The 21,136-nt window shown below is 43.7% G+C and overlaps 1 protein-coding gene across 39 annotated transcripts in view; it reads left to right on the top strand.

Moving 5' to 3' along the window:
• Nucleotides 1–21,136, top strand: part of LDLRAD4 (low density lipoprotein receptor class A domain containing 4) — a 421,884-nt gene that overhangs the window by 222,567 nt on the left and 178,181 nt on the right. For all 39 annotated transcript variants that reach the window (XM_048221588.2, XM_044379514.3, XM_044379520.3 and 36 more), the window contains one exon: nt 614–754. In XM_048221588.2, coding sequence (XP_048077545.1) covers nt 614–754 — 141 coding nt within the window. The remainder of the gene's footprint in view (nt 1–613; nt 755–21,136) is intronic.

Raw genomic sequence — 21,136 nt, 5'->3', positions numbered from 1 at the left:
GCTCTCAAGTTCTGCTGGACCCCCAGCTGCTCCTTCTAAGTCTCCCCACATTCTTGGAGGCTTGGAAAACTGCCACAGATGTTTTCATGCAAAATAAGAACCCCATATCTATGACTTGCTGGGCAGGTCGTGGAAAGAAAGCACCTGCGTTTCTCATTTTTTTTTATTAAAGATTTTATTTATTTATTCGACAGAGATAGAGATAGCCAGCGAGAGAGGGAACACAAGCAGGGGGAGTGGGAGAGGAAGAAGCAGGCTCCCAGCGGAGGAGCCTGATGTGGGGCTCGATCCCACAACGCCAGGATCACGTCCTGAGCCTAAGGCAGACGCTTAACCGCTGTGCCACCCAGGTGCCCCTGGGTTTCTCATTTTTGGGTTAGAGACATGGGGTGAGTAATTTGCAGCAGGCCCCACAGTTCCCCTGGGTGGGACACTGTCGTGTGTACTTCACAGAATGAAGGCCCTTATCAAGATAGCCCTCTCTAAGTTTTTTGGTATTTACAGATAGACTGATTTCCCGAACTATCATAGTGCACAAATGGGGAAGGAAGAAAAAATTCAAGACCCTCAAGCTTGCACTGACTACTTTATATTCTGCGTTGTACTTTTTCAGAGTGCAAATTCACCTGCACCAGCGGTAAATGCTTGTATCTTGGTTCACTGGTCTGTAACCAACAGAACGACTGTGGGGACAACAGTGATGAAGAAAATTGTCTCCTGGTGACTGAACACCCACCTCCTGGCATCTTCAACTGTAAGTCCCACCTACTTACCTTGGTATCATTAAGTTGGATTCTGTTTTTGAAACGGTTAGGACGTGGGGTCCTAGGGAAATGGAAAGGATGTTGATTTTGGTTAAGAAAAGAGATTTTGTACTTTCACAAAGGGAATGTTTTTTTCTTTCAGTATAGAAAGATGGTGTGGTGTGTCTAAAAGTGGAAAATTCATTCTACTTTCAGAGATGGCCAGTGGTGCTGTGTTTTGGAATAGGCTTTGGCTACTTATCTTAGAAACACTAACTGTATTATAAGAAATAATGTATTGGGTTTAGTTTTCATGTCAGTTTTGTAGAAAGTTTTTAGAGTGATTTAAAATAATCATTTTAAAATAATTTTAGATAAGCAAAGAAAGATATGTGGAGAGTTCATAACTGATCATGTAATTAAAATAAGAAAATAGAAAAAATTTATATGGGACTTGAAAAAAGGTTCTGATTATGTGTTTTTCTGTTTGGTACTAGATGGAAAAAAGTTAAGTAAGGTGTTTATATGTATGAATCCTAAGGCTGAGGCTTTGAGCATTTCTTGAACTTGAAAAGGTGAAATCAGAGTTTGAAGTTCATTGATGTTTTGATCTCATGCTTTTTATGAAGAAGAAGGAGTAAGAAGTCAGCTTTGAAACACTGCTGAACTTCTCTTAGGAAACTTGTTTTCTCGAACTAAGTGAAGTGGGTTAAGGATGAGAATATCTTTGCAATAACACATCCAGGAGGGATGTTTGCTCCTCTTCATGGGGTCCTACTGAAATCATTTGGCGGAATTCAGCTTCTTTCCCCAGTTTTACTGACGTTATTTTGAAAAGTTATATTTGTTTTTTATTTACAGATTTAGAATTTTTGTTATGGCTATCAGACTGCATAAATACTGATACTGTAATGTGAAATGGGAGGAGATTTTTTTTAAAGAAATGGTTTTCTGTATTCCTGTTTAATTTTTATATTGAAGGCAACCTCAGAAAATGATCATGCCTAGTGAGTTTTAAGCCTGTTATTTATGCTTGCTAAATTCAAGAGTCTAATAGTGCAATAGTTCTCGTCAAGTTTTTCTGTTGTGTCAGTTTGTATTTTCTTATATTGAGTGTCTGTAGAGTCCCATCTCTATACTTTGAGAAGACAATTTAAGGTTAGGAGCGTGCTTTCTTGGTATTTGGTCCTTGTGTTTCCTGGGGTGATGTTTTCAAAGCCCTTGTGCCACATCTTGGTTGGGGAGAGCAGAGTTCCTTTGACTTCCCAGAAGCAATAATTGAGTAGCCTTGTGGTCATCAATACTGTAATTTGCATAATGCTGTTTGCCTGGACACATGGCAGGGATCCCCACAGTGAATTGCCTTGCCCACTCCAAGTCTGCCTGTTGGGTTGGGATCCTGGCTACAGCACTCACCTAATAATGGGGCAGCTCTGTGACCTCATCTGCAAAATGGAGCATGAGAATGGGTATTGTAAGGATTAAGTGGGATGGTCATAAAGCACTTAGAATTTTGCTAGTACTAAGTACTCGGTATAGGTCAACTAGACTCAAGCCAGTGGGTCTTAGAAGGAAAAGAACAATGTAAAGGCAATATTTTGTTTCTCTAGACTTGAGTAACAGCAAACACATTACATGATAAACTGGAGAGAATAGTACAATTGTGTGGTACTTTCACTGGATTGGAGAGTTCTGTGTGAAAAGCAGGCAGACCAAACCTTTGGCCCTCTAACCTGGGGCACTTCGCAGACTATTTCTCTGTATCTTGAAGGTGCTTCTCCTTCACTTTAGGATAGTTCAACTGCAGTCCTCTTATTGTATTGAACCCCCTTCCCTTCCCTTCCCTTCCCTTCCCTTCCCTTCCCTTCCCTTCCCTTCCCTTCCCTTCCTCCCACCTCTCTCCCTTTCTCATGAGTAGTATTTTCTGGTTTTTATAGCCTATTTCCAGATATCTTTTTCTTTCATTTTTAACAATGTGAATGTTTTAATTTTGCTTAAAGCTGGGTGAAGGAGTTATATCTATAAATGTCTCAACATTGCCCAGGCAGCTACAAAAGTTTATCCTAATAGGAACCTTAAGATCCTGTTGGCAAACGGTTGGTCCCTGCTGTTCAGATATAACTAAAACTTGTTGTGTCCTTTTAGCTAAAATGGGAGATTAAGACAAAAGCCCGGAGACATAAGAACAAAGGTTAAGACCATGGCTGTGGCTTCAAGTTGACTTGGGTTCAAGTTCTAGCTTAAGGAAGTGACTAAACCCCTTTAAGACTTAGTTTTCCTATTTGTGAAATGGGAATAGTTCTTGCCATATACGGTTGCTATGAGAATTTGAGTAAAAGAATATACATGTAAAGCATACTCTACATAATTGCATCATTACTATCATCATCCCTACTCATTGTGTGGCCATTTCTTGGGGAGGTGGACCACCATGGCTTTTATCCTCTGTCTCTAATGCCAGGGTCACTCTTCATATGTAACAGGATTTTTCAGGTGTCCAAAGGTGAGTTCATCTTTACAGATTCTAGATATTTCCTACCTACTTGTCCCCTGCTCGACTGAGGGCAGCTTGCTCTGATCTGACCAGCAACCCCCACTGCACTCCTTTCCCCCAGTTCTTCACAGGCACCAGAGGGAAGCTGGATTCACTTGTCACATTGGGATACTTGCTCTGAGTTTGTTGTCACTGGTGGGTTCTTTGTTGTCAGGAGTCTTTGGGAAAGGTTGTAGCTTCCCTGCTCTTTGTTGATGCCAGAAGATGATTGAATATTGAATGAATATATTTTCTTCCCCCTACCCTACTGGGCACGAATATAGAGTTAACAAAGGTTATGTTACTTCCTGTTGATAGCTGCATAACGAGGCTTAGAGGCTCTCCATTTGAAAGTGGGTTTTAATGGATCTACCAACACATTTCCTCCCGCAGATGGACAGTATGCCCTTCACAGAGTACTAACTCTGATGATGAGGCTGTCCTTCATCTCTGCTTTGAGAACTTCAAATTCTACAGGAAATCTTATCTATAAAATGTCACATTCCAGAAAAACACAGAGTGCTTCCTCCTTGTTCCCGTTTAAGAACAAGATTCATTTACTTGATCTGCTTTGTTCCCACCTGTAGGGAACATTCAGTGTTCTGCTATTTTGATTGTGCTTATGGTAAAGCAAACTGGAATCTTCCAGATTTTCAGATGAGCTAGAATCAGTTTTCTGCCTATGTTATTTGGCTGTGAGCATGTACCAAGGCTCAGATGTTTGGGTCATCTCTGTCTCTGATTTCATATTTGCTAAAATTTAGCATGGATTAAAGTTAGAAAGAAAATGTTATTGTCATTAGTGAAGCCAGGAATGCTAATATTAACGGAGACACTTACAGCAGCTGTAAGTAACTTTTCTCTTCAAAAAATGTTTTTGGAACCTAAACTGAGTGGTTTTACCTGCTTATCTGCTTCAGTAACTATGGTTAGGCCATCCTTTCACTGAGGCTGGTTTATTTTCCCGTGAGCCTCAAAGGGTTTACATAGATGTGGAGGTCCAGGCTGGAGTTGGTTGTCTCACAGGGGAAGAATTTTGCTGGATGCACATTTTTTACAGAAGAGGAAAAATGCTATCAGCTTAAATTGCCAGTTTTTCTCATGTCTTTTTCCTTGGCTGCTCCATCAAAATATTGTACTCCTGAGCACTAAAGATACAAATTATACAAATAAAATGATTTATTGTATAGAAAAATAAAATTATCTTTATACAAATTATTATATTTACAAATAAAATTACTAAGTGACTACTTTGATCATTGTACCAGGAATTGTGTGGGATGAAGAAAAACATAGATCCTGTTACTGAGGTGCTAATAGTCAAGCTGGAGAAATGGAAGATAAATATGAACACAGGGTAGTGAGAGCTAAGCAGTTTTAGTAGTTTGTGGTTCAGTAGTTTAGAGAATTGTTTTGGTTGGACCAGTAGTCATAGTGGCTTTCTGGAGAGGTGTGCAGGAGGGCATGGAGAGGGACAGAGTGTCAGGGTCAAGAATAGCACGATCATGGGGAGAAGGAGAGGGTGGCAGGTAGCCTGAGCTAGGGTTGGAAAGGTGGGTTGGGCCCATAGAGAAAAGCCAGTAAGTCATGCTACACTTTCTGCCCGTCCCTAAAAAGAGCTGGACTGCCTGTGGGTCTGCTGTGCATGTGTAGTGGAGAGCTGCACAGCTCACCTGTCACCCTGGGGGATGCTGGCGTTGCTGCTCCCAGACTTTTAGTGAACTCTGCCTCACCATTCCTACCAGGCTGAGTGTTTCCTGTTACACTACATTTTCAAAGCCCCCGTGCCACATCTTGGTTGGGGAGGGCAGGGTTCCTTTGACTTCCCAGAAGCAATAATTGAGTAGCCTTGGAAAGAGCCATGTACTTTGGCAGTGTTGGCAAGAACAAACCTTCCTTAAGCAATCAGAGCTAAGGAATTCATGCCACTAGACCTTAAGAGTAAGCCGAAAGTTGAAACGAAGCCAGCCGTTAATCAGAACAACTTTCACTTTCAGCTTCAGTGGAATTTCCAATTAACTGAAGGGATCCAATTCAGGGAGAGCGGGGAGTGAAGGAGCTCCCATCTCAATGGGAGGGGGGACGTTGCTTCGTTCTCCATGGGTGGTCTCATAAAGCTGAATCTCGAAATCCAATGAACTAAAGCTAATAAAGTGTACCCAATTAAGCCAGGATTTTAACTTCAGGACTTTTTAAGAAGGAAAAATTTTTTTTTTTGGCCCAAGACCATTTAGGGTAATAACAACCAAATAAAATAAAATTCAGTGTATTAAAATCTGAGTTGAATGTCTTTCTTCCCAAACCAGCTCTTCTCACAGTCCTCTTTTTTTTCCCCCAAAGGGACTGGCACCTAGGCTCAAGTCACCTTTAAGTACTGAGCTATACTGCCCTGTGCTTCACCTTAGACTGTCAACTCCCCACCTTCCAAGTATGTTTGTTTGTTTGTTTGTTCATCCATCCAGTTTTATTGAGATAGAATTGACATACAGCACTGTGTAAGTGTAAGGTATATAGCATAAGGACCTGACTTACATATACTGTGAAGTTCAGTTAACACCAAGTATCTTATATTTGGGACCAGGCTCATAACCATGAGGAAAACTGATCCACAACCAGGCTTCGCAAAGACCAGGCCTTTATTTTTTTACTGTAATTATTTCAGCAGACATTAACAGTCATCAAATAGCCTGTCAGAGTTCATATTTTTTTAATTGTCTTTTTAATTGTCTTGTAAATGTGTATGTTGTTTTGTTCTGTTCACAGTTTGTTTGAACCGGGATCCAAAGAGGTTCCAAATATTTCTCCAGGAGAGATTAGTACACCCCTGAAGAATTTTTGCTCTACAGTGTACCCCCTAGCTTCTTGTAATTTTTGGTATAAGGGTCTGGGTTGTTTCTTCTGTAGGGTTTCCATACTCAGGCTTTTGCTGACTGCTTTCTCCTGAAGTCACTACATGTGTTCCTCTAGCCCCTCTAATTCCTGTCAGTTGGTAGTTACATTCTAGAGTTTGGGGAGATTAAGGTTTGAATGTTGTGTGTCTGAAGTGGCTTCATTGGTGCCATTGTCTTCCATCCAGAGGCACCCTGATTGTCTCTCTGTTGTGCGATTATTATTAGTCATGAGGGGTTGCAGAATAGTCATAACCTAATTCTATCCTTTTTTCTCCATTTATTGGTGGGGATGCTTCTATAAAGCGAAACTCCCCGTCAACTATGTGATTACCACAAAGTGCATATCAGATAGGATCAGTTTTCTTAATAATGAGAAAGTTCCCTATCACCCTTCACAGGTAACCAATGAGATTTTCTTTAGTGTCATTATGAACTGATGAATTAAAGCACATTTTTAAAAAGACTTTATGTATTTATGTATTTAGTGCGCACAAGCACAAGCGGGGGGGGGGGAGCAGAGGCAGAAGCACACTCCCCGCAGGGGAGGAGCAGAGGAAGACGGAGAAGCAGACTCCCCACTGAGCAGGGAGCCCTACATGGGGCTTGATCCTGGGACTCCAGGATCATGACCTGAGCCGAAGGCAGATGTTTAACTGACTGAGCCACCCAAGTGCTCCTAAAGCACATTCGATGTATATATGGAACCTTTGAGAAATCCCCTCTGCTGCACTTGGGTGACCCAACTCCCAGGTCTTATCCAGGATTCTGGGTCTCCAGTGGCCTCTTTAAACAGGTGAAACTCCAGGGGTGGAGGAGTCCAATGAGCTCACTCCCTCATGCGTGCTCCTTCACCTCACCCAGTTGACTCTTTCTTTATCTCCCTTACACTCTGAGCGTCCCACAGCCCTGTGCCTCACCACCTTCTGCTGTACCCAGTTTGCAGACCCCAGGGCTGTACTGTGCTCTCCTAAACCCTGAGCATCCAAAGCTGAAGAAATGATTTTTCTGCCCACCCAGTCCAGTTTCTCATTTAGTGTCTTTTTTAGTGTTTTGGCCATCTGCCAGTTGTATCAAGTTGGTCACCCTTCCTCTGATCCCCTCTCCAAAGCCAGAAACAGTTTCTCCTGCTTGGAACCCTGCAGCAGTTGGTGCCCTTCCTAAGGTGCTGTCTGTTCTGCTTGATCATTTCGTGTATACGAATCTAGTTCCCACTAGATTTAAGCTCTTTGAAGGCAGGGGCTATGCTTTTATCTTTGGAATACTGATTCTCCTAACATAGCATGGACAGTACATATATGGACACTTGAGAAGTATTTATTGTATTAAACTGAAAACCATTTATACTTCCTCTGCTACTTCTCAGCATGCTGTAAGCATGACCTTCAGTGAACAGAGACTCTAAGGTTTTCTGTGGTAGCCCTGGTGCCCACGATAGTGCATTGCATATATAGCATATGGTGCATGACATATACAGCATACGGTATGTGGCATATAGAACATATGGTAATGTGGCATATATATAGCATATACTATATGGCATATATAGCATATAATACATGGAATATATAGCTTGTTGTTCGTGAGCGATGGATGAATGTGATCATTTTAGAAAACTCAGGTCTGACCAGAGGATGCAAAAAAATTTCTGTTTGCATGGCCAAGTACCCTGCTAATGGAACCGAAGAGTTGAAAATATCTATACAAGCTTGGCAGCCTGCATGATAGGACACAGAAAGAGATGATGATAAGGTCTATCCTCCCAAATTGTCTGTCATGACAATATATATTGGGTTACCATAAACACCCAAACTAACCAGAGTATAAGCCTACTTTAGTTTATTCTATGATAGACTTTTTTTTGCTTTTTGGGGGTCAAGGTTTCCCAGTACAGCAAACCTTGGAAGATCAATCAGTCTGTGGCTTCTGAATATCCACATGCTTTATATGAAGGGCTGGTTCATGCCAAGCCCAGAAGAAATGTGAAATGCTTCCTGCCAGGTCCTAAAGAAGTGGGAGTGAGTGTGCCAGAGTGTGTGAGTGTGTGTGTTCTATGCATACATGAGTGCATGTAAGTATGTGAGTGTGTCTGTGGAGGCATGGTTACCTACCTCACTTACCTACCAGGGCAGGTCCCAATTTTATGCCAGGGTATCCCTAGCATCTGAGTTTCTTATTATTCCTGGAGAACATATGTTCCAATGTTCCAATGGAACATATGTTCCAACTATGGTTAGGTTCCCAGGCTAGCCCTACAATGTGTTTAAAACATAAAGTATAATATCAGGTCCTGAGTTCCAATCCTGCAGTCACCATTTACTGATTGTAGCTTTCAGCAAGTTGCTTAACCTTCTCCTGTCTTGAATTTCTCAATCTTAGAGTGATGATGATAATATTGGTATTTCCTTCAAAGTGTTGTTCTGAGAATTTAATAAAATAGTTCAGATAAAGCAGTTATAACAATGCCTGGTGCATAGTAAATGCTCAATAAATAGTATTAAATTTTCAGCCCTGTTTCTCTGTTTGCTGTCTTTTAAAATTATTTGAAATAATTTTCAAACAGAATAAAGTTATAAAATTTATCCTTTTTATCATTCTGTCTCTCTATATTAACATTTTTATTTTTTCTGAACCAGTTTATAGTAAGTTGCAGACATCCTGTCTCTTTACCTCAAAATACTTCAATGTGTATTTCCTAAGAAAAAGAAAGACTCTCTTTCATAATCTTAACATAGTTACCCAAACCCACAAAACGTCATGTTGACACAGTACTGTTTTCTACTATATAGCTCATGTTAAACTCTTGCCGCTTGCCTCGGTTGTGTCTTTCATAGGACGTTGTTTCTATTTCTCAGCAAAGGCTCAGCAGGAATACTGCTTGTGAGGAGGCTGCACGGGGACACCTGTCAGACCCCTCCCACTCTTAATCTGTTCATCCTCTCAAATGCTGAAGAAGCGGAGTGCATACCAGGAGCTCACTGACCCTGGTTTTTCACCCACTTCTGGTTCCCATGTGTTTCATCACCCCTTATACAAAGATAAAGTATTAAAACGCTGCTCCCTTTCTCTGATGACCATGGCGGGGGTGGGGGGAGTACAAAGAGTTTATCTGAAGGCCTGCAGCTCCAGGGGTGGGGATAAGGTAGGCAGAGAGCTGACATTACTGAGTGCCAAGTGTTTACACGCATCGTCTCATTTATCTCTCAAAACCATCCCAGAAAGTTTTCCTAGGAGATAGTGCTCAGAGAGGTTAGGTACACTTTATTCAGACTCACACAGCTAGACCATGCTGCAGTTAGGAACCTGTGGTTAGGCTGTGGTTTTGGTTTTGTTTCTGGGTATTTTTTTTCCTGATATTTTTTGAACAAGGTAAGGATTTACTCATCAGTTTTTAAAGATTTGTACCATTTGGGGCTGGAGATCAAACAGACTGTTATTATGAAGGCCCATAGAAGTGAGTGTTCCAAGAGCAATAATTTATATGACAATTTTTAATTGATATACAGATGATGATAATCTTGGTTTCATCCTGGATTTTCAAATAGATTACAAAAACTTAACCCAGTAGTCCTAGTGTGTCAGGGATCATTGGGTTTCCTCTACTAATTAATTAATTAAAACCTTCTTCAATTCTGCCTAGCCTGTGTACTGTTTACGTGACTTGGAGGAAATTAGTTTCCCTTTCTGTCTGACTTTCCCCATCAGGATAGTGAGTGTGATGACAGCTGCCCTGTGAACATGACAGATTGTGTGGCTCAAGCTTGGTGGGACCCAGCGAGCGGAGTGACTCTCTGCCATTACTCTCCTCTTTTCACCTGCTGTGAGCCCCAAGAGTCCTCCTTGGCCAGATGTGGGCTTGTGGCCCTAGACCCCTAATTTTCCTCCGTATCTTCTGTGTACACCGTGGCCCCTTCAGACCCTTTCAGCTGTCCCAGTGGACGGAGGCCCCTGCTTGTTTCCTGTGCCCTTAAGCAACTCAGTGGATTAGACTCTTGATATTGCTGACTGCACGGAGGGAGGAACAAGGGTCTTCCAGTGTCTTGTGTTGTCCTAGAGCACGGTGGATTGGGTGGCTTGTGCTCTGAGGGTTCCACTTGCTGAATTCTGGTTTACCTTGGTCAAGGCCAGTAGCAGAGGCCGCTTTCAGTGAATCAAGCTGTTCTACAGAGTAGTGTATATTTTTTGACAGGGCTCCCCACCCCTTTTTCAACTTAAAGAAAAAGAACCCACGACAAAACAATTACTGACTTGTATGAAAATGATGCAAGATGGTATTTAAAACAAGGAGGAGAAGGATATGCATCTCTTCAGCTGAGCAGGTCAGGTTGCAGGTTATCACTGGCAACATTCCACCTGGGTGTGTTTCGTGGGGTGAGCCAGAGGAGGCACTCGCCGCGAGCTCACCCTCCTGCACTGCCGAAGGGGGGGGGGGGCTCTTCCCCCGCCCCCCCTCCCCTTTGGTTTGCTGCCTTTGTTTCTCCAAGACCGTGTTCTGATCAATTAAAATCTTGTAGGGTCTTGAAAGGCAATTCTGCCTTTTCAGATAAACAAAGGCAGAGAACAAATGGGAGGGAAAGTTTCAATAAACGTGAGGCATCATTTCCTCCTGCTGTGACACTAAATTTACGTGGATAAAAACAACCTCTTAGATTTACATTTTGATTCTGTTACTGCTTTCATGTGTGCAGGGCTGTCCCACTTCAGATGAAATTTATCCACTTCTTTAAATATTTAGTAGTCTAGCGTGGATGTTAATGAAAGTCTGGCGGTGCTATTTTGAGAATTGCAACAATGATAGTAATTTTCAGTGTCAGATTCCTGCTTCGCAAAGGGAGAGAGGGATGGGAGGAGGAGGAGGGAAAAATGGTTTCAGTTCTAATAGAGTTTGCCATCCGCTGGGCCGTGCCAGACAGATGGGTCATGAATACTGTCTAGACGCTCTCTGCCTGAGCGAAGCCCTGGTCTCTAAGGACACGCAATGAGACGCCGGCTTAAGTAACCGGGGAAAGTCAGGGCAAGCTCTCCTGTAATCAGATAGAAATCAATGTGGATCCTGCTTCCTGGGGGAGGCCAAGGAGTGGGAGGGGGGGGCTAGATGTGGAGGGGGTGTTAAGAGAAACCGCTCTCTGTTACTGATCAATTTTAGTGCAAACTTGACTAATATTAGGCATTAGGGAGAGCGTGAAAGGAGCGTTGTAGTATGATAACGCTATTGATTTAAACTGTACTGCGCCACGGAATGCAGAATGATTTAATTCAGACATGGTCCTTAGAAGGCCAGAGAGCAGAAGAGGAGGATGACTTCTTGTATCATTTAGACAAGAACACAGACCGTTAGATGTGTGCATTGATAGGCAGGGCACTGCTCCAGTCAAGACTGTCCCTTCTGACTGTCCATTTTCTAAGGTTTAGCCTCTTAATTAAGAAGGGTTTTAGAAACTCACTTGGCTTGCTTTCTTTTCTGATGAATCTCTGAGAACTTTCCAAAGCTAGACTTCATCACAAGCAGCTGTGCTAATGGGGCTGTAGAAAATGAGAGAAAAATCTCACAAGTGCCCTGCTTGGTTCTGCTCTAGTACGTGGCTACTTTCTGATGGTCATTTTACTCCCTATTTCCTCAGTGCCAGGAGTGGAGCTTACATGACATAAGTAGTGGGTTTCTGTTCATGAAAACTCACAATCTAAATGTGGTAGTGGGGGGGAAGGGCTCTTGCTATCAGGATGAAATTATGGGGAAGGTGAGGGGGCCAGTTGAGCATGACTCGACTCAGCTGGAAAGGGCTTCATTGTTGGACTTGATGTGAGTAGTCATATATTTGCCTTAGAAAACTTACCCCAAAGGGTCTGCAGTAAAGCTTGGAAGAAACCGCCTTTGAGTAATTGCAAGAATACAGCTGAAATGCAACCAACATGTGACCTGTCCTGTGCTGCAGAGAGGGAGTTGACACCCCCACCCCCTGAGGGTAAGGCCTCTGAATTAACCCGTCAGGGCTCGCAGCTCTTTCAGCCATGTCTCAACCAGGATGTGGGCATAGGCTTTTAATTTGGAAAAAAACTTCAACAACATAAATTTAACAGTAATACTTTTTTTTTTTCACTCCTTCATCCATTCTTGTTATGTTCTAAGAGCAGAAGGAACAGTAGACAGTTTTTGCTTCTTCCTTCCCAGAAAGAAAAGGAAAATCAAAGAAGAGAGATATTCTCAAAGTACACAATTCCTGGAGAGGAAAGAAAGAAATCCTGCGTTCCAGAGCTGCGGCCATAACCAGTGAGCAAGTCTGTCCTTGCTCCAAAATGGGTCTTCTCAGAAATACTGCCGAGGTTGCCTAGAAGTTGTGGTGGTCTTTCAGAAAGGCATCTTCTTTCCCCAAAACTTTTACCTGTTGTCCCCATCAGACTTTTACACTTATGCCATAAATTCGCCTATCCTTTAGATAACCTATAAAGAGCGTCCCATTTGTGGCAACAAGGCATAATGTTGGGAGAGTGATGTCAGGTCACACTGACGGCCTTGGGTGTCTGGAAGGTGAACCCCAACACTTGGCAGAACCCCAACACCTCTTGGTTCTGTTCACTTACAATCAGAGAAGCAAAACATGCATCTGCCCATTTTAAAGACTCCAGAGATTTTGTGGGGTGACTTGTGGGCTCATGTGTATGCCTTGGCTAAGAGAATGTGGTATTGATCCCTCTCTTTGAGAAACGGCACCTGCCCTCACACTGGCACACACCCATTATGGAAAGGGTGCCTAAACATATTCTGTATCTGTGTCTTTTTAGCAGGCGCTCTGGGCTTCTGTTATTTGATTTGATTCTAAAAAAGGGAAGAACAAGGAACTTAAGCTAAACCTCTGGCCCTTTTCTCCTTAGATCTTGGGGGGGAAGGCCAGGTATTGTTCCTGTAAGGTGCAGCAGTGGGGTTTGCTCACACTTGCAAGCCTCTCCAACTAGTCTGGGTTTGAAGCAGGCAGCAGGTTGAAGTCTGGTGGCAGCTCTCTCTGTCATAGGGGGAGTGGCTGAACCAGGCAAGGACAATCGTTTACCTCTGTGACGTGATTTAAGTCTGTGTCTATGACTTTACATGGTTTTCCATAGAAGGACAACCAAGGAAAATGCATTCCTCAGAGACACACTCTTCTTTCTGTTAGGTATGCTTAGAAGATAGAAATGTTGAGTGTTGTCTGTTCCATGGGAAGAAAGCTTGGCATGACACTAAGTTTTTAAATGACAGTCTGACCTTAGGAGATGGAAGGATCTTCACTTTCTTAGACCTCTCAGTGTATCCTGCTAACCCTCACAAGGCCGTCAGGAGCCAGGGGCTTCCTCATGCTCTTGTAGTTCCATGTTCTCATGGTGAGACATTTTAATCTGGAAATGATAGGAACTGATGGCTAGTGTACGTAGCTTCTCCCAAAAAACAAGATACCAGGACTGATTAATTTTTAGAAGTTGAAAGAGAATTAGTCATTGAAAAATAATATCTAGACAGGAGGCTGGAGAGTGTTCTAGATACGTTTAGTGTAGTTGCTTGCAGAAAATGATACACTAAATAGAAGCACCGTGTCCTTTTTTGGAGGCATATTTCATGAAGAGTGTTTTTGTCAGTGCTGAATATGTAAGAGGCGTAAGGTGGGGTGATGGGTTGGGTGTAGGGCATATAGAACATGGTCTCGGTTTTGCAGCTGTTTCCATCTAGTACTAAAATAATGCACTTGAGAAGATCATAAAAGCTCCGGATAGCTTCTCTAGTGCTAGTAGGTGAGACAGCAGGGAAAATCTCTTTGAGCGTGGGTGCTCAGGGCAGACCTCATCATGGCGGTTTCTAGAGAACTCTCGTTTTCCTGTGAGGCAGAAGAGGCTGGAAGCACAGGTGGGGGAATGGGTGTGCAGGGATGGCGTGCAGGAATTGTCGTGATAAGCCAGCTTGCTTGGAAGTAAGGGCTGATTTTGAGGAGCATTACTAGAAAAGGCAGGTTGGGCCCAGATTCTAGAAAGCCAGGGATATCAGGCCAAATAGTTTTATTCTCTATCCTGAAGGAAGTCACTGAGGGTGTTTGAGTAAGAGAGTAAGGCTGTGCTCCAAAGCAATTATGTGCAGGAAGGTCCTGAGAGATCACCTAGTTCAGTGCTCCTCTTTATAGACCTGGGAGCTTTAAACCCAGAAGTGTCAATAACTCTCTCAAGGTCACAAAAATAGTCAGTGGCAGAGACCCTGATATGAATGCTTTCTATCTCTTAGGCCAGTCTTCTTTCCAGTAGATAATGGCTCCATGTTAACTTGTCAGGTTAGGCAGTGACAGGGAAAGACAAAGAATAAAGGAGTCACCTAGAAGGACCCTTCTTCACAGAATAGGTGGCCTTTAGGTGATCTTGGTATGTATCCCATGAGGTCAGAGGCACAGAGACTAACTCAGAAGGTTATAAGAGGGAGTAGGCCCCCAGCACATTTACCACAAAGTGGCACTTTTTCAACAGTTTTTGATGATAGTCTCTTGCTATGATAGTTGTTAAGATTGGCGCCTGGGCGGCTTAGTCGGTTAAGTCTGATTTTGGCTCAGGTCATGATCTCGGGGTCCTGGGATCGGCCTCGGGATCGGGCTCCACACTCAGCGGGAAATCTGTTCTTCCCTCTCCTTCTGCCCCTCCCCCTGCTTGTGCTCTCTCTGTCTCTCTCTCTCCTCCTCTCAAATAAATAAAATCTTTAAAAAAAAAAAGATTATGTAGGAAAAAGAGTTGGGAGGAATCCGTGCAAGCCACATCAGAAGATGAATAGATAGGTAGTCAGAGTGTGCCCCAGCTTCAAGGTGTCCCTTAGTTTGGGGTAATCCCAGTATGGGCCCTGCCCGTGCCCCTGCAGGCTCCGTCACTGCTGTAATGTTGGCCCAGCACATTGCCTGGCAGCCCTATGAGGCTCTCCAGCCTTGAAGGAGGAAAGGAAGGAGAAGGGGGAGAGAGGAAGGAGGAAGGGAGGCACTGCAGGTCTTTCGGGCAGGGGGTGACTTTTAGAGGTCAATGGGTGACTCCAGAGCATGGGGAGGACCTCAGGGACAAGTCTTTGAGGGAGCGGGGATCCAGCATAGAGAAGAGAAACCTCCTCCTGGGAAACTTGGTGCTGAGGTGGAGAGGAATAGGAGGAAGAAAGATGACCTCATAGCACAGGTCTTCCCAGTAAGGGGGCCTGGGCTCTCCTGTCAGCTTGGGGCTGAGGAGTCGTAATGGGCAACAGCTTGGTTGTACTTTGCAACTTTCTTTAAAAGTTTTTTAAAATGTCAGCTTCATTGAGGTATAATTCACAAATAAAATCGTAAAATATTTAAAGCGTACATCATGGTGATATGATATATGTAAACGCTGTGAAAGGATTTTCCCCCCACTCGTTAATTATGCATCTATCACCTCACATTTATCTTTTTTTTCTTTAGCAAGGACATTTAAGTTCTCTCTCCACAAATCTTTTTTATACGGTACAGCATTTTCAACTGTAGTCACTTTGTTTTTTATTAGATTCTCAGATCTTATTCATCTTATAGCTGTAAGGTTATTCCCCTTTACCAACGTCTCCCTATTTTCCCTACCTTCTGGGATGCATGTGAGTGGGATGTGTGTCATGGGATTTTATTGTGTGCAAATATAACATTTGAATTAGAGCAAGAGTTGTATTTTTTTTAAAGAGTTTATTTATTTATTTGAGAGAGGGAGGGAGAGAGCATGAGCTGGGGGAGGGGCAGAAGGCGAGGGACAAGCCTACTCCCCACTGAGCAGGGAACCTGATGAGGGGCTTCATCCCAGGACCCTGAGATCATGACCTGAGCCGAAGTCAGAGGCTTAACTGACTGAGCCACTCAGGCGTCCCAAGAGTTGTATTTGAAGAAAGAGACAGGATCCAGCTCTTTTTCCCTTTGAAAACAATTGACGATGGACTGTGTTTGCTTTGCTGCTGCTGTGTTTGGTGTATGTTCATGGGCATGCATTGTGGAAATCAGGAAATCTGTGAATCGTGATAGTGCTACGGAGAAACTTTGGGTGTGACGTTTTCGGAAGGGACAGGACCCTTAATGATCTTTTTCTTGGAGGACCGGTGCTGACACTTGTCCTTATCATGAATGGTGGTGGATTTGTGCTTACTGTGTCACAGGAGTGAGTTAGACCATAGAAGCAGCAGCTCTGCTACTCTCTGTAGTAACCTTAGATCATCTGCCTCTTGGGCCTGGGGATTCTTGGTCTGCTGGCAGGTAACACGGTTTTTGATCCCAGAGTCCCTTGTGGCTCAAAACAGCACCTGAACTGGTGACTTTACTTCAGTTATTAACTTGAATGAGGTAAGCATCGGATACAGCATTTATTCAAGAAAATTGTGTTCCCTGTACATAATGTCATTATTTCCAGGTTTTGAGAGAGAGAGGTGCTCATCAGGGTAGACTATGTCTACCAGTGCCTGCTCAAATTAGAATCTTCCTCTGTGTGATCAGCCCATTCATGCATTACAAAGTGCCAGGTGCTCCGTCTGCGTTTCCCACCGTTACCCCTTCTCATTACATTTCAACCTCCGTCCCCAATATTGCTGTGTAATCTGTTCACTGGGGACAATAATGACGCAATGTGTGAATCCAGAGTCTGGCACCTAGTAGCACCTTGACAGAAATAGAAAGCTGTGATCTCAGCATTAAAATATGCTAACAAGCTGTAGGAGCTAATGGGTGCCGCTTTTACACTGCAGATGTTCATTCCGGTGCCGCTGCTGAGTGCGGGGACGGAACAGGCGGGTGTGCTGCTCATATCCCAGTGTTTGGTGGTGGCTTTTGTTTATTGCAATGTTATTCTCCAAAAGGGACCTCCTGTCTCCTTTGTAAAGTATGCTGCCTTTCTGGGGCTAGAAATGAGAGAAGAAACCCCTATAGTAGGACTGTTAGAGAGAACAAGAGAGCAGAGTCCATGTGGAGGAGAAATGTTAATGATAATGATAGGATGTAGTCGTTTGATTAAAATAAATTAGATTTTGTGCTGTTTGTGGTTGATGTTTATCCAGACCGAGTTTCTGAGCTCTAGAAAGAGGTTCTAAATGTGTTACACACATGCATAAAGAATTCTGGTATACCAAATTTAAAGGGATGGTTTAAGTGTATTACATTAAAATTTAAATATATAGAATTTTGAATTCCTGTCTTACAGTTCTGTTCTGTATTTGCTTCCTGGCTCATATTAACAAACGACTCCATTCTGTTCGCAATCTTTGCTCTTATTAATGCCAAGGCACACCCTCAGCTCCCCCCACCCTTTATTTGTTTGCTCTCACTTTGCAGAAGTCAACTGGGTGAAAAACATAATCAGACTGAGTGGACAAGACAGCCAGATGCTATCTGCTGGTAGTATTTGTCCCAGTTGAAGGATGACTCTCTCTGCAGGGAGGGTGGCAGGAGGACATTCCTGGCCCACATTTGCAATCTACCGAAGCTTCAGGTTCAGGAAGCTGGCCGAGATGCGGTGGACAGGTGCTGAGTGCCAGGGTACCCAGGTCTGGGGCATACACACAGCAGGCCTCATCCAGAAGATTCCAGGGACCAGGGGGGCACTGCATCCCTATGACAGATGCTGTTATATGGTATGTTTTGTGTTTCCTTGGATTATACAGCTCTGAGTCCAGAGATAAAGGTCATGATCATTTATATATTCATTCATTCATTCATTCATTCATTCATTCATTCATCAGATGTCCCACTCAAATATACACTTAGCTGTGCATCCCCCAAAGCAGGAACAAGGTGTAGGACCTAGTAGATATTCAGCCAGTACTTATTGAGTGGATTCATACACATCAGCCACTGTACTGGGTAATCCAAATCATGTAAGACTTGGTGGTCCTCACCTACGAAGGATACAAAGGACATAAAGTAGACTGGTGCTGGGATACCTGTAAATACGCAGGAGCCAGGGACTAACGAAGAGTCAGCGCTGCCGAGGAAGGGAGGAACAGGAGAGGCTCGGCAGAAGAGAGACGATGCTGAAGCGTGTCCGGGCACCAGCACTGGGGGTTCCCCAGGCTCAGCAGGCAGGTCATTCTACCCAGTGGGCACATAGGCAGGGAGCCCAGGGTCTCTAAGCTTTTTGGGGGCCTACATAATGGAAACCTGAAAAAAATCATACAGCCTCCGAGATAGGAAAAGAAGACTGGAAAATCGAAATGAACACATGTAATTAAATGTCAACATAATGTAATCATTCATCAACTAGTTGATGGTTTATTAACTCATGTGGGTGCACCGCAGTGGTTTGGGGTGCATAGGTGAGGCCCTTGCAGATGCTGACGTGACCCTGGGCAGCCTGTGGTGAGAAAAGGCTGGAGCCTGCAGTGATTCCTATTCCTTATTGAGAAGGTACAGAAATACCAGAAGCTTCTCAGCATTATTCCACAGCCCGGATGTCCCACTGAGGGCATGTCCTCCTCACCATCCCATGTGTCCCCACTCTTCATGGAGGAGTTGGGCTTGGTCACTTTGTGCATGTGCTTAAGGTAGGAGGAAAAGGGCAGGTACAGAGATGTAAACCCCCTGCAGCTGGATAGAGCGTGTGGTTTGCTCCTTTCTCCCTTCCACACAGCTCCCAGTAAGCTGCCCAGGAGCCCGCCTGCCCACCTCCCCTTCACCTGTGTTCAGCCCCACAGCCATAGAGGAAGAGTGTTAGCACAGGGCACTCCTGAATATGTGAATTGAACAGTAAAAATTTATCAGGAGGGGAGCCTGCTATGTGATAGCAACATGAATAAAGCCAGAGTCCCTGCTCTTTTGGAATTTACAGTAGGGCTTGCGTGGTAAGATGCATCTTACTGTTAAAGCACAACAGCAAAGGGAGGGCATGGTAAATGCCCATATCCTTACACACTGTCTCAGCCCCTTGTTTGGCCAGTCCCTTGCCTCCCCCTCAGTTCCACCTGCAAAGGAATGTTCGCCCTCATCCTAGAATCTCATCTGCCAGCTTAGCCCAAACACATGCCAAGATTATGCTCATGAGGCAGGACCCTCTTCCCACCAGAGAGGGGAGAGGGCACCCCTTCACCTGAAGAACAACAGGACGGGAATTGCCAAGGGGGACTTTGGAAGAGAAATGGCTCCCAATAGTCTGATGGATGGCACTCTGTCAACCTATATACACACACCAGGAGCATATTCTTCTGTAATCTCTCTCTACAGTACAACTCACAGCTAATATGGCTCACCTGCAGTCAAGGTCACTAACTTACAGTTGAGGAGACTATAAAGAGTGCTTTGCTATGTAGTAGGAAACTCGTCATAGATTCTAATTAAAACCACAGTCACTTCTTCTTCAGGCTTTTCTTAACACATTATTATAATAATTTTAGAAGGATATTTTGCTGTAGCATTTTCTTTCCTGCTTCTCACACAGGAGCTAAACTCTGAAACAGACATACTGTCATCCTTTTCCCCTCATCTCTTTTCCCTTCCCTCCCTGCACCCTCACCATCTGATTCCCTCCTTCACTTCTCTTTCTTCTTTTCTCTCTTTTTCCCCCCAGACTGGATAATGATATCTGCTGTCTGTACTTAGGGCTGTTTCAGATGAAATGTGGGGTGAAGGTTTCAGCAGAGGTGTTATGGCACAGGGAGTGAGAGTGAATTTCAGAGGGAGACACAGCTCTCCAGAGGGTACACAGCCCTGCAACAGTGGCTCCTTCACACACTAGAAGAAGTCTACACAGGTAGTCTGATGCCTGCAGATGTGGCCTCTCTCTTTTTGGGGTCTTATCAGACACTGTAGGCACCTGCCACACAAGTCGATAAAGACTGAGGTGCGCTCTGAAAGTGCAGAGTGACAGAGGGTGTGTGTGATGTGTGGGTGGGGAGGCAGTACACGTCTGTAGTTTACATTTTTGTTTATTTAAAAATGCTCTTCGGATCTTCTAAATTACAAAATTGAAAGATCTCTTAGAATCCCGAGATGGCTTTTTCAGGAACCAAGCCTCCTCACTTATAAGACACCAGCAACCACCTCTTCTTTCTGGATGCAGCTGTCCATCATTTTATGTTATGTTATGTTATGTTATTTTAAAATTTTATTTAATTATCTGAGAGAGAGAGAGTGAGAACACATGCGCAAGCAGTGGGGCAGGGCAGAGCGGGGTGGGGTGGGGGAGGGAGAAGCAGATTCCCCACTGAGGAGGGAGCTGGACTCAGGGCCTGATCCCAGGACCCTGAGATCATGACCTCAGCCTAAGGCGGACACTTAACAGAATGAGCCACCCAGGTGCTCTGCATCTGTCCATCATTTTGAACAGAAGTCCCACCTTAAGTAATTCTCCTTGAATAACTCTTACCAGACGGCAATGACAGGGGACCAATATGGTTTTTCCCTCCTTTCTTAAAGACTCGACTCCAGTAACCTTATATAAAATACCCAGTCATTATCCTTGCACTCAGTGAGAAAAGAATGAAATTGCCCTCTTTCCTACAATGGGAAATACCACCTATTAGAGGAGACCCATTGTGGACTCATTCCCACAGAGTGTTAGAGGTGCAAGAAAGAGATCAAAGGAATGAATCATGAGAATTTCATCTTAACCTTTCTCTGTGTTTTTGGTTTGGTTTGGTTTGGTTTTTTCCTTTCTCCAATCCTCTGCCTCCTCCGTGGTGTAAATTTCCTGCTTGGCAATTCTGTCTTAACAAATTCTTTGGACCTAATTCTTGCATATTAGTACACTGTATGTAGGGTTTCTATCTGCTATAAGAAATGGATATATAAGGCCAGATTAGTGTGACCACAGGAGGAGAACAGAACAAGGCTTGGAAGGAAGTTTATTATACTCACAGGTCCCAGAGAGGTAGTCAGTGCATGCCATTAAGGGCCACAGGGTGGAGGCAGAATTTGGAAATAAGGGGAGAACTTGGGCCACAGCCATTATTGGGGTTTCTATGGGAAAGGCAAGGTAGGGCAGGGTGAATAGTTTGATTGGCTAGTTCAAAT

This window comes from Ursus arctos, unplaced genomic scaffold (genome assembly GCF_023065955.2).
Source record: "Ursus arctos isolate Adak ecotype North America unplaced genomic scaffold, UrsArc2.0 scaffold_34, whole genome shotgun sequence".
NCBI classification, from domain to species: domain Eukaryota; kingdom Metazoa; phylum Chordata; class Mammalia; order Carnivora; family Ursidae; genus Ursus; species Ursus arctos.
The sequence above is the reverse complement of the archived record's forward strand: the minus strand, read 5'-3'. Positions and strand labels throughout refer to the sequence as shown.